This window comes from Lycorma delicatula, chromosome 6 (assembly GCF_047948215.1).
Source record: "Lycorma delicatula isolate Av1 chromosome 6, ASM4794821v1, whole genome shotgun sequence".
NCBI lineage: Eukaryota > Metazoa > Arthropoda > Insecta > Hemiptera > Fulgoridae > Lycorma > Lycorma delicatula.
In genome coordinates this window covers 56468163-56483402 of record NC_134460.1, presented here as the reverse complement: position 1 = coordinate 56483402, position 15240 = coordinate 56468163, and the positions used below count along the sequence as shown (strand labels likewise).

At 26.7% G+C, this 15240-nt stretch overlaps 1 protein-coding gene across 1 annotated transcript in view; it reads right to left on the bottom strand.

Annotated features, from left to right (window-relative positions):
* LOC142326864 (kin of IRRE-like protein 3) overlaps nucleotides 1-15240 on the bottom strand; it is a 97102-nt gene that overhangs the window by 30950 nt on the left and 50912 nt on the right. Inside the window, exons 2-3 of the mRNA XM_075369597.1 lie at nucleotides 11535-11740; nucleotides 7055-7190 (exon numbers count right to left, since the gene is read on the bottom strand). Of these exons, the coding sequence (XP_075225712.1) occupies nucleotides 7055-7190; nucleotides 11535-11740 (342 nt within the window). The remainder of the gene's footprint in view (nucleotides 1-7054; nucleotides 7191-11534; nucleotides 11741-15240) is intronic.

The following is a 15240-nucleotide window of genomic DNA, read 5'->3' as shown; positions in this document are numbered from 1 at the left end:
TATACACTACATTATATTTCTGTACTATTCTTATACATACTCTGTGTCAAATATGCAGTTTTTAAAATTCAACCAGCTTTGGAGAGCCCTGATGTTTCAATCAAGATTTCCTGAAGACATCCCCTAATTTTTGATGGAGAACCTGAATCAGGTTTCTAAACCTGGAGAGTAAATAGTCTGAATTCACCCAAACTGAATTGGTAGGTTACTCTGTATTAAATTTGAAATAAAAAAAATTTATTGTGTATAATAGTTGTCAATATAAATGATAATATATATTTATATATATATAATTAAGTTAAGAAACTCAATTTATATGATGGGCAAGGTTTTGTTGTAACATCAGTATATATATATATAAATTCAGGCCTCGCCATGCTTCCCTTTAATTAGAAGTAGAATACAAATAAAATTTCTAAACATACTCATGATAGGAAAGTGGTGAAATGCTGTCTTGAGAATGATCTTATTCATGCTTTATCAAAATATTATTGTGAAATGTATAACATTGGATTGAATTTTTCTTAATCCACAGTGTTCTGATTATAGAATTCTATTACTGTTATAAATTCATACAGAAAAAGATATAAATATATAAAGCTGTAATTTTAGTAAATTTTGTTTGTGTTGAGCATGCATGCGTGCACGCACGCGTGTGTGCATGCTTTTGAATATGCTTTAATCTAGAACATCTGTATTTGTATAGAAACAAGTTAATTGAGCAAGGAAGCAAATTTAAAGGAAGGAATACTAAAAAAGAGAATTAACTTGTGAAGATATATTGCATCTGCATTTGACTTTAGACTGACATAAAATGAATATTTATAATTATATCTTTTCAGGTATAAGGCTTTCCTCTTAAACTATAAGTATACACAGATTTTTTTTTATAAAGAGATTTAAAACAGTTTTTGAAAGTAATTTCAATAAACTTCAAACAATGTAATGGTTAATAATGTCAGTACATGTACTAAACGTATATGCAGTTAATGTTGGAAGTAGTGTGAAGAATTAACACTTTTTCATGTTTGAAGAATACACATTTTAAGATAAGACCATATACAATTTAACACTAATGCACCCCATTAAAAACTAGCATTAATGAGATTTCAAAAATTTAATTTCTAGAAATACTTATGATTATCATTTAGGTTATTAGTTGAAACAATTTTCCTTCTCCTGCACAATCAGGCCAGACACCTCTTCTCATTGATAAAGAAATCAAAAACACTTAATGACTTTAATACTACTTTCTCCTGGCCACCAACCTGCTGCTGGGCTTTAATTAACTTCATGTCAGGGGCTCTCAATCTACAGATGTACAAGGTATAGATAAACTCACTACACAAACAAGGGAAGCAGTCATTTACAGACTTTATATCAGTTTCTACCAAGTTGGTACATGAACAGTTAAATCCTGAAATCTGAGCATAAGTTTTTATTTTTAAGAAACTACAGTTTCGTATTCAGCAAACTGAGAAGACTAAAACCTACTGAACCTGCTGGTTCAGGATGTTAAATCAGCTATCAAATCAACAAAAACAGAAACAGTTATTTCATTAAAAATAAAGATAAATTTTGTTACTGTTGTGGCTAATCTAATGTTAGAACACCTACTGTTAATAAACTTTATGTGATGAAAAAATAATTTTAAGTACCTGCAAAACCCAAAATCCGTCAACCTTGCTGTAAAATATTGAAATACAACAATCTTTGTTGCCATTACTATTAATCATAAAATAATTAATATATTTTTGTATAGATAATGTACTACTGTAATCTGTGTATTTTAATATGTATTGCGACTTGTATAACAAATGTAATACTCTCAAGTATAAATAAATGAAACTATGTGTTTCTGGTTTCTTTATCTGTGAGGAAGAGGTGTGTGTCTGCTGTGATTGTGGAGGAGAAGGAAAATTGTTTCAGCAAGTAACCTAGATGATAATTATAAATATTTCTGGGTGGTTTAAATGGTGAAAATCTCACTAAAGTTGGTTTTAATGGGGTGCTATTCAACATACATTGGTATGTTATTTATACAACTGTAATACATACAATTATACACTATGTAATATGCACACGTGCATTAATTCTAAAACAAAATCATTAAAACTTTTCTGGAATTTTCCTGTGCTCAAAACCAGCCATACCCACATTATTCCAGTTATGAAAGTTTTTAATATATTTTATTATTTCACAAAATATAAAAAAAGTATCAAGTGAAAATGGATTTTAAAAGTATATCTATACGTTAAAATAATAATGTACTGGATGAAAATATAAAGAGTGCAATTTTATGAATAACCAGTGAGTATTTTGGAATGTTAATGTTACATCATACAGCATGTCTTTTATGAAGAGTGCTGGACTGTGACCACAGATTAAATCTAGCAGTCTATGATAGACTAATTACATAACAGATTAGTGTTTTGTAACTTTCTCATCTACATATCTCTTGGAAGTGTTTTTCTTTAAAATGTACATCCACGTTAATAGAACGTTTATTACTCGTGCAGATGTAATTTTGAATTAACCTGCATGTTGTAATTAAAAATAAATGAGTACAATATTAATGTTTTGTTACTTAACATTTTATTTACTTCTATAAATAAATGAATAATATTATAATAATTTTCAAGTGGTTCTGTAATCATTATCAATTTTTGCATGTAGTGAAAATGCACCTAGTTTTATTTAAGTTCAGTGATCTATGGGAGATATTTAAAAAAATGTATTTTCAGCTGTTGCCATTTTATCCTTACTTCATGCCCTTCATTCTACAGGATATTTTTCCCTGAATTATTTCAGATGTTGTGTAACTATCAGGTAGTAAGAAATACAGTTTACTGTGCTATTCTTGACCTAACAATAAAATAACTGGATAATAAGTGAGCATATAATAGATAATTCATATTTAAAACTTAAAAGCTACAATTATAAAAAGATTTTTGTTATTAATTGATTCACCACATCAAGATTGAAGCTTTTGCATGAGGATATAAAATGAAAATTTTGTAGTGTTTGAAAATAGGCCTTCTGAATGAAAGGCTGAGATGTGCTACCCTTCTACCATGGAGGTCAGAATAATGATGGCAATAATTAACTAAATAAATGTAATTTATTAAAAAATGTTAAATCTGATTTACTGGGGTTACACATTTTCCTTTACTACTGTTTGGTTCTGAGATAGATTTCTTTATCCATTCTTCTCACATATTTAAAATTTTCAACATCATGACTGCATCACTTTCATGACATGACATACCCAAGCTGCATAAATTTTTTGCAGAAGGTCATTTATTATAATTTATAACTATCAGATCTACTCCAAGAATGAAACAAGACTCATGAAGACATTATTTTTCTATATAAGACAGAAATTTCAGATTTATCTAAATGCATTGACAGCCTATTAATATGTTTATTTTAATATTATTTATCATTGAATTAATATATGCAAGAGAGAAGTATTTTTTTCAAGTAACGTACAGTAAGAGTTTGCAATACATGAGGTATGGTTTTTCTTTTTTTTTTTTTAATTTACTAGGTGTAATCAAACCATGTATAAAAAATTTGCTGATATTTTACAAAAAAATTAAATTAATAATCCTTATTTTTTAAATTATTTTTTTATTATTTATGTTTAAAAATATTAAACATTCAACTGGTACTACTCTGATGTGTCCAGTAGTACAATGTTTCTTTTTTTTTTGTAAAGATAACAAATTTTTCTTAATTATTTATTATTTTTGCTATTATTTAATAAAAAAACAAAATTGAAAATTTAATCTTATTTTTTATCTTTTCAAAAGTTAATAATTTATGTTCATTGCATGGCTACCTTTATAAATATGTTATTATCAAGCACATACGCCTAGGGTATGTATTCACATATTTAAATAAACATACTACAGTAACTGCTACAAAGAGGAGAGAATTTTAATTTTCTATTTACTGTTTCATCCTTCAGAATATGAATCTATTTGCCTGAGGAGATCATCTTTCAACTAAAATAATAAAAAGTAGCATAATTTTTCATGGGAGAAATATAAACTTTTAATTTTGTAATTTTTATTATATTCGTTTCAAAAATGATTAAATTTTTATTTTATAAAACAGTATGTTTTATTTCAATTCTGATCTTAGGTAAAAATTTGATTGTATTATATATTTTTTTAAGTTCTGCCATTACCTGGATAATAGGCAACTGGATACGTCAGGTACTGAACTTAAATCTATTCTTAAACTTATGGTTAGGTTCATACTAGTTACAAGTTCATCACTACCTAATTTATTGTTGGCAAGGGAAAATGACTATTCAGTAGAGTAAAAATTATTTTTTAGTTTAAAACTACTTAGGCTTTTTATAAAAATCTTTCTATCATATCTACAGATGTCATATAGTAAGTTCTCCAAGAATTTTGACCTATATTCTCATAAAATATTGTAAATTCAAGTCACGTTCTATCGACCGCCACAAATCTACTTGTTCCATTTCTTGCCTAAATTTCTTTAAAATAGGTCTGATTACAATTGATTAAAACACCATTAAAAAATAATGTAGAAATCACCATTAATTGTAAATATGTATACATAAGATTGCCTAGAGATTCCACTAGATGGTCAGTAGCCAAAATATATGCAGTAATTTATACCGATTTCATGTTAAATAGAACTAATGAATTGTACATTAGGGTGTATTTTAACAGAAAAAAGTCTTTATCCCCATTTATGTAATAAGTGTTTCCACAAATGATACCACACTACTTGTCCATGCAGGCCTCACGGACTCACAAATACAAGAAATAAATAGTACACAAACTGGTTTTTTAGATCAATTTTATAGATTAACTAGTGTCTGAATTACTGACATCTCATCATGAAAAAATTTACCAAAAGAAAGGAAACAATAAAAAAAATAAAAAAAAAAAAAACAAGCAGAAATACATGCTATTACTCTTTATCAGTATTCTTGTATTACTTATTTTATATATTTTTACATTAAATGGCTACAATAGATTTCAAAATTTCTATAAAAATATTTTACTGTATGATTTATATATTTAATGACAAATAAAGTGTATAACTCTGTATATATATTGTATTTTTGTTTTGAATATTATCAGTTCTGATGGGGATATTGTCTGATTAAACAGTCATCCATTTTACTAAAATATACTTAAATTCTAATATAAGGGTAAAGTGCATTAGAAAAAGACAAATAATACTCAAAAAGTAATATATTTGTGAAGATAAATAAATTTTGTTAAGTAAAAAATGAATACTTTTTATAAAGAAATGCAAGTTACTAAATATCTTCTATAACAATTTTTTATGCGATACTGACTAACTAAAACATTGGTCATAACTTTATTGTTCAAGATAAAATAAATCTTGAAAAAAAATTAATTACCTTGACAAAAACCCTAAAAATTAAAAAAAAACCTTTAAAAAGATTCAAAAATTTTGACTTTGAGAAGTTGGTGCCTAGTTAAAAATAATTAATAGCAGCTTAATAACCTATATTTGGTTCCACTTCTAAAGTCAACGTTTAAAGAAGAGTAGGAAAATTATTTTTATTCTGTTTAAGTGATATTTTTTTTTAAAGGATTTATTTAAAAAATGTTATTCATTTTACATTTTTTAATTTTTTTTAATTGGAACATCTTCAAAAAATACTTCTATGAGACAATCCACTTGGAGGAAATTTTAAGGTAAGAAATCCTATGTGAGAAAAATAATGTTGAGAAACAATGAAAAAAATTAAAAGCAAATGTAAGCTAAAAGCTAAGGCTGTCCAGATTGCAGTAATTTGTATTTCAACTTTAACATTACTTCAACTATGAACTTTAGAATTTTCAACTAATTTTCTACAATTTTCAAGCAAAACTACTTTGAATATTAGTATTCATTTGGCTGTATACTAGTATGCTTTTTCAATAGCAGTACATGAAAAAAGGTGCAGTAAGACTTGAATGTATATAAAATACATCAACAGATTGGATTGAGAACTTTCTTCTTTTGTGAGTAAAAATGGCTATTTAACAGTGTATAATTTTATTTCTTAGAAGAGAGGTTTATTATAATAAATATTTTAACTTTATAATGAAATGTATATTTGAGGTTCCTTTTTAAAGTTGTGTTAAATATTTCATGAAATTTAAAAAAAAATTCTAAAATATTTTTATAGTGAAATTATTATAACATTTGTTACATATGGTACGAATTGTAAAAAATAAAAGATTATACTTTTTGAAATAAACAGTCTCTTACAGGTGTTCCCTAATGGCAATTATAAAAGAACTTAATAATGAATAGTAATGAGTTATAATTGTGACGCTCAATGTTAAAACTTGTCCTTTGTGATTTTTTAAGGAATTTTACCATTTGATTAAAATAGATTAAGTTAGAACAAAACATAAACAGCAGGATGCATAACAATAGTTTATTTTTTGTTCTAAAAACACTGCTCATAGAAAGATTCATTTTTATTTCATCCATATACATAACAGTAAAATTTGGTTAGGGTACAACCCCACACTTTTGACATTAGAATAAAAAATATTCATAGAATGTTAAATATTTTTCCTTCAATCTGTTGTATAAGTAAATTAACTTTATAAAATCAATTTTTAGAATGATTATTTTAACAAATTTAATTTGATAGTAGAATTGACATTTTTTATTTAAGTTTTTTTTCTCTTAGATGTTGGAAACTATCAAACGTTTCCCATTTAAGAATATAATTATTTCTAACCTTTCTTTCCTAACTTAACAAGCACTATCTGCCTTTTCTGTAATCTGACCACGCTCTCATTAAAATTAAATTATAATACATAAGAATTTAAAATAAAACATAAATAAATACAAACACACGCATACACAAATATGATTTCTTCCCTTTTATTTATCAATTTAAATCTGTTATTAGAAATAGGTTTAAAATTCAATAAATATTTTACTATCTTAAAATTAAGAAAATTACTTAAAAAATAAATTAAGTTGCAACATAACTGAAAGAATTAAAAGTAAATAACTCTTTAGAACTGACCTACAGTAACCATATCACCATGTTCAGATACTGTTTGAAATGAAGGTGCTTCTGCTGAAACTTCACAGCGATAACGACCACTTGACTGAAGTTTAAGACCAGTTAAAAGTACTTGGCTTTCATTAGAATGTTTCATCTAAAAGATACAAAAAAATTAAACACATTAAAACAAAATTAATAACTGTAATTTTGTAAATTATTTGTTTCTATAATATCTAAAGAGAGTGTGTGCTAGATAACTGCTGTAAAGTAAAAATACTTAACAACATTTTAAAACTCTATTTAGTAAGGAGATGTAAGACAAACATATGTATAGCTTTTACATTGGTTTAGATTTAATGTATGAACATTGGTTTAGATTTAATGCTAGTATCATGAATATTCTAATAATATTTGAAAAATAATTGTTTTTGTTTTGTAAAGCAATCTGAGAAATAGTAGATAATGCAGGTTTATGACTAATTAATTGGTTTATTAATTTTCAGCTAATGATTAATATCATCAAACCTTATGTAGTGATTATTATAAGAATACCAGTTATCATTGAGTTGTTAAAGATATTCATTGTGTTTTTAAGTGTAAATAAATTATTAACCCTTACTGCCTCAAGCATATATTGTAAGTACTAGTTAAAAGCCTCAAGCATGTTTTTCAGAAAAAGTAGATGTTTGGTAGAAATGCCACAGAAATAACAATATACACGATAAAATTATGAAAAAAATTGTAATTACTTCTTAAACTATGAAGATTGTGATTCTGCGATCCAAAATGCTGTTACACCCTTGATTAATTATTTAAAAAATAAAATTCAACTTTTTTTCATTTAAAAAAAAAAATACTGAATTTTTTCTTTATTTGAAAAAAATCCTTGCTATTTATATCTAATCTATCAGTTTTTCTAAAAACTAAAATTATTTGTGAACAAAATTAAAAAAAAAAAATTCACTTAAAAATTCATATTATTTACAGAGTTATTGAAATTTTTGTGTTACCATTCTTTTATAACATTTTTGCTTTGAAATTTCAAAATAATTCTAAAATGGTGCGCTGAAAACATTTTACCAAACCAAGGGGTTACCTGTGATGATACTGTACTCCATTAACTCTTAAGAGTAGGTTTTCTAATTATCCCCATATAGAGTATGCAAGCTAATAAATAAAACCTTTCATTACAGAAATGGTAATATTTTTCCATTTTCGGTATGGTTCAGACAGCCTACCTCTATTTGCATGTGTAAATAATAAATAAAAATAAATTATAGATGTGAACCTTTCTTTCTTTTTCCTGTTTAGCCTCCCCGGTAACTACCGTTTAGATAATACTTCAGAGGATGATATTTATGAGTGTGAATGAAGTGTAGTCGTCACTCTTGTACATTCTCAGTTCGACAATACCTGAGATGTGTGGTTAATTAAAACCCAACCACCAAAGAACACCGGTATCCACGATCTAGTATTCAAGTCCGTGTAAAAATAGCTGGCTTTACTAGGACTTGAACGCTGTAACTCTCGACTTCCAAATCAGCTGATTTGGGAAGACGCGTTAACCACTAGACCAACCCGGTGGGTTATAGGTGTGGAACCTGGATTAGGCATTTGTTTTGGGCCGGGGAGTTCCAAAAATTGATGTGGAAGGACATTATCTTCCGGTTCAATGATGTTTCTGTACGTCTCATCTTCTTCTGAATCCCCATCACTATCGCTTGTGATTAATTCATCGTCTTCTTCAGCCCCATTGTCACTAGATAATTCGAAATCGCTATCAGTATCATCATCAAAAAAGTTATTAATTTCTGCATCGGTAAGACATTGTAGAAAAAAAACACCGAACTAACGAATAAATCTGAATATTTTACGGATAACGGTAACTAAAACTACAACTAACACTGTAATTGAAACTCTAATTTCATAAAATAATAATATAATACCTATAAAAAATCCCTTATAAACGCACGGAGTAACCAAAACATAACCATGAATGCACGGAAAAAACTTCTGTTTACATTAGAGATTATCGGAATTTTGAAATCGATTATTCTCTAAAATACGTATCGTAAAATGAAAACAATCTACACTACCGATATCTACGAATTGTAAGCTTTAAGAAAAGATACTAAATGAGCGATCTAGCAGTAACGTAAAGAAATATATGAACAAAAAAACTACATACCGATATATAGTACGGGTGAGACCTTTAGCACAAGCACTTATGTACGATATATCGTTACTTTGAGGCTTTAAGGGTTAATACTATAGTAATACTGCAATACCATAAAAATAATTAATATTGTATACAATAACAAATATACAACATGTAATTAAACAAATAAAAATAGATGAATGTATAACATAATAAAACAAATAGAACAAAGACTGTATATTACTTAAAAATATTTTCTTAGTTTTCCTTGTATTTCTTATTAATATAACGTAATCTGTATATGAGGTCATTCAATAATTAAAGGTACTAATGGCTGTGAGGGCAAAACAGTTTGTAAGAGAGTTATGATACTTTTACAACAGTAAATTGGTAGCCCTGCGATGACTTTTGATTAGATATTTGAGTAAAATTGTTTGGTTTACAATCTCAAAATCTTATTTTACAATGGCAAGGCCTCTTGAAATTTGCAAATTAGTTGAATAGCGTGCAGTGGTCTGATTTTGGTTTCTGAAGGTGAAAAAGTGGAATATTTACTCTTGTATGATCAAACAATATGGACAAAGTTTTATGAACTGCAGACATTTTTATAAATGGGTAAAACATTTTAAAATGGTTGAACTTCAGTGAAAATTGAAAGTAAGTGACAATGCAGTTCATAACATTATCACTAACAAGCTTAAGTGCCATAAAACAAGTGGAAGATGGGTTCTAAGAGTTGATAGATTACCATAAGGACACAAGACTTTGCATGTTCACAGTGCTGAAACTGATATTAGCAGGAAGGTAATGCTTTTTTGCACAATATTCTAACCTGTGACATCATTATGAAGTGGATTCAAATACAGAGCATGGAGTGGGGAAGCTCATGAGATCAAATATCAAGAAAAATTCCTAACCCAACCATCAGTAAGAAAAATCATGATGACAATCTTTTGGGATGCAAAAGGCCCAGATTTTGTTTATTTTTAGATCAGCTAACAATAAACAACACGTACTACTGTAACGTATTTATCAACAAAGTGAAGCCAGCAGTGTTGAAAAAATACCCTTGATCTCAGTGTAAAAGCATTAATCTACTTCAGGATAATGCCTGGCCTCACACAACTCAGGAAACTCGAGAACCCATCGAAAAATTTCATCGGGAAGTACTATCTTATCCCTCCATAGTGTCCTGACTTGGCTCATCAGATATCCACTTGTTTGGTCCACTCAAGAAGGATGTACATGCTAAGAATTTTATGGCAGTGTTAATGTCAAAGAAAATGTGCTAAATTGGCTCTGATGTAAATATAAAGATTTCTTTGCAGCAGACATACATAACCTGATTCAATGATAGGACAATTATATTAATGTTGCTGGAGATTATGTTAACAAGTGGAAAAAAATGATACATTGATTTTTAAGAGTTTTAGCTCCAGAGCAATTTGTGTCTAATTATTGAATGACTCTCATAACAATATAATTGATATAATCTTTATATAAAGCAAAACAAAACTATTTAGGGAGTGGCTACACTTAACACAATAAGCTGGCTTTTCAACCATTAGTTTTGTACAACCTCCTGGCAATAAACAATGTCTTTGAAAAGTTACAGTAAGCTGAGCAGTATTGCTATTTCATTGAATCCCAATAAAGAAGAACTTGTTCCTCTGGCTATTAGAAGGAATCATACATCCAGGCTAGCAGCTCATATAATTCCTTTAATATTTATCCAAATAAATAAAAATAAAAAAAGTACAGTAGAAGAAAGATAAAAAATTAATCTAAGAATGGCTGCTTCTGTTTGGGGGTTGTTTTTCTAAACCAAGAAAATTTACCTTTACTAATGAAAATTGTATTTATAATGTTGGTTTAAAAATAATTTACTCTTTTTTAGGATTATTATTTTTAAAACATTAAAAAATTTTCTTTTTACATTTTAAATTGATTTTCTGAAGTGTAAAAAATATAACAGATTATTATTTACAAATATTAACTATGTAAAATATGTAATATGGTAAAAAGCTATTTTTATTATTGTAATAATTTCACAGTACTGGTGTCTGAATTATATTTATAATTTAAATTGTGAAAATTCTATTTAGCAGAAACTATAAATAATAAAAGTTCATTTCAGACTAGTCTTTACAGTATCTGGCATTAATGGGTATCAAGAATAAATGTTAAATCTGATCTATGTAACCAAAATTTTATCCAGATAACAAATATTTTAATCTGTTAGCTAATTATATTTTAATTATTGTCAATCTGCAAACCTGCTAAATACATTCTAAGCTTATATAATTATTGTTAGTAAGTATTTTTTAAGAATTTACTTACATCAATATTAACACCTGGAACTGGGAAGATCTGAATTGATGGATAATCACGAGGAATGTAACGGAAAAATTCATGGCCATCTTTGTACCATTTTACTGAATATAATGATTCACCTTCAAGATCAAATCTGCATTCCAGTAATGAGTCATTCCCTCTAACGGTGTGTTTCTCTATATGTAATGTTGTCAACTTCAAACTACTCACACCTAGAAAAAAACAAGAGGTATAGAATCAAATTTATTAATGCATAAAACTATAAATATTAGTTTTAGGAAAATTTTTAATAAAAAATATTGGAATAAAATGGTAAATCTTACATTTTAACAAAAAGGGGAAGTTTCTGAATTTGACCAGCATGCATGTTTTTATTGCTCTTTAAATCAATAGATTAAAAATATTTTTTTTATCTTGTAGAAGACATTCCAATCATGGTTGTATTGAAAGTTTTTTCCCCAGATAATTTTGGTAAAGAAAAAAGTTACACTTTCTACAAAGGAAATTTCATGAATCTTTAATTCTTTTTTAATCATTGAATTGCTCAGGATAATGATATATAATTTCCTGATGTCATATTTTTTCAAGATACAAATTTATTTGCCATTGTGTAAATGCAATGTTTTATCACAGTCAGTTCTTTAGTACTAATCATATTTTAAATAGAAATAAAATTAAAAAAAAAAAATATTAAAATGACTAAAACTTAAATAAAAAAAATTTTAGTACTTGTTTAAATGTTGATTTTTAATTTGGCACTAATTAAAGATAGCAAGTTATTGAAAGTTATTTTAAAAAAAAAATCAAATTTGAGACCAACCTAAATAGAAAAGTTGTAAAAAAAGTATTTTTTAATTTTCGGAAATTATTAAAAAAACTATTCTTTTTTTAAATTGTTTATATTAACTCATTAATTTTGATCACATTGTTGAAAAATTTTGTCAAGTGGTTTAAAAAGTGGTAAGATTGAAAAGTAACCATAAGCAGGGTTTTTAAAATTAAAAAAACATAAAATGGCATTACCAAAATACCCTTTTAGGAGACCTGATGTGAATTGAAAGTTGTTACAAAGTAAAAAAATAGCTATTTCCAAGTATAACAAGTATTACATAACAGGCTTACTAAGAAAAGTGGAAGTGAAGTGTTTTTTTTACATTTTCATCAACCCAAATTTATTGTCAATATATACCCCACAAAAATGAAGAAGATATTTGAAATAACACCTTCATTCTGTTCACTGTAGGCAATGGTTGTATAATGAAGTACTTTTGGAAAAATACACTTTGACTGGTGCCTTTTGTATCTCAGTAGCTTTATATACATCACAGTTATAATACAGAACAGGCTAGATAATGCAAAGCAACAAAATAATCTATCCATAAAAAAATGCATTAAATATACAAGCTGTTTCAACTCACTAGGTGAATTTTAAAAAAATATCATGAGAAAATAAATTTCTTGGGTTTTAGACACAATTACTCGAGTTACTCTTCCAAACTTAAAGTAATTATTAAACCAAACGATAATTATTAATTATAATCAAAAAATGGAAAAAGAAAATGCTACCAGTATGGCAGTAAATGTAATAAATCTAATGAATAAAAATAGGAATAAGAATTTTAAAGAACGATAAAGTTTAGAGAGTAGAGTAATAGAAAACAGTAAACTGTGGGAGGAAGGCATCGACAAACTTGTCACCTCAACAGCTAACAGCCTATATATTTCAGGTCTTTTCTTACCTTACTTTATATCCCTATAACTCACTCTTAAAGTAAAGAGTTCACCATCGCATTAACAGTGTCAAATATATTTTTATGCTTTTTTTTGTTATTAAATTTTTAATTTTGTTTATCAATTACTTCATTTAATTATTAAATTGAACAATTTTTATTAATTATAGGATATAATTATGCACATTTATATGATACAAATTTTAACAATATTTTTGTACATATGTTATCTGAATAGCAACTACTGGATAGTTCTTCATCAACTAAACAACAAAAAGGAGGTATAAATTTGAGACCGAAGAAGACTAAAATGTGCAAACAGATAAAACATGATTAATTTTCAAAATAATAGCTAAAATCTTGAATTCTCTTGATCTAGTTTTTTTAATATTATCATGAAATCTTATTAAATTAAAAAATAATTTAGAAAATAGTTATAAAACAAAGAAAGTTATAAAACATTAAAAGAAAAGTGGCTATTCAAGTTTAAATGAAAAATACCTTTATTCTATAAATAAATTAAATACTTGTATAAATGTTATGAATGAAGCAACAGAATGTCATTCAAGTTTTCATTTTAAATTAGTTGGAAAAAGAGATCTGGTAAAACCATGGAAAATTTTACCAAAACAAGTTTGTTCAGCTAATCCGCGAAGAGAAGATAAAAAGCAGCAGCAGCTTTATTATTCATCAATAATAAGAAAGATAACACAATTTTTTCAGAGTGAAAGATTTGATGAGAGGCAAACTGTGCTGAAAGAAAATTCTGTAGAACTGACTTATGTATGTTTACAAGATCTGCTTTGATATTTATAAAATTATTAATGATACCTAAAAATCACTAAAGAAGTTCTTTAAATGTTTTTATACAAAGTACTATTACAAAGTAGTATTGTGTTTATAATTTAAGATATAAAATTAATCTCTAAAGAAATAGAATGCAATGATTAACTATTGGAAAAATCAAGGACTGCAGGATATGGAGAAACTTTTCATTTTATTGTTTAAAACAAATTCTGTAAATTGATAATGGTGAGTTTTCGAATTATGGGAGTATTAATGGAAGAATTTGTTAAGAATGGAGAAATTTAAAAAAGTGGTTGGGAGGAGTGAACTGATTACATTGAATCATGAATCAAGTAACTTGACATCCATTGAAGGAAAACATAATTTTCTGTTGTTTCATAAAAAAGAAAAAATAACTTTTTTTATTAGTTTTAATACTAAAATTGATGTCTCTATTCCACTTCCTATCAGAGATTTGACAATCAAATACTGGTTCTAATCAGGTAGTTCTCACACTGATTGCCAGCAAGAATCTGGAATTAATTAAAATTCCAGATTATTATCTATTTGATCATAAAAAAAATAGATGTAATAATATAATTGTGTATCTGCCTATTATAGAAGTGAACTAGATTATTTTCCATTCTTCAATAAATTGTTCTCTTGGCAAAATCTTGATCAGTGCAGAAGGAATATATAAAATAATTTTTTAAATAAATGTACTTGCACTTCATAGCGAATGTGGTCTGCTATTGGAATGACAAAATTATTACAGTTGATTTATTAAAAAATTTGAAAACTACAAATAAACAAATGGTGTAAATAAAAATAACTAAATTGTCATTTGCTAATTATAAAAATAAAAAAATATAAGTATAAAGAGTGCACTATATTAAATCATTATTGAAGTAAAATAATTAAAAGAAAATGCTCAAGAAATTTAAAAAAAATTTTAAAAAATATTAAAAAAAAGAAATTATATGTGTTATAGGAGATAACTTCTTACAAAGTTCTTAAATTGTAATTACATATTAGTTTTAATAAAAATATGTTAAGATGATGTATAAAATTAATTAAACTATTTCTTCATAGCATACACTTTTTTTACTCATAGCTTCTTCTTTTTTACAAAGATAGTGATATCTAATAACTATGATATTAAAAATGAGTGAGGGGGTTAAAGATAATGTAAAAAA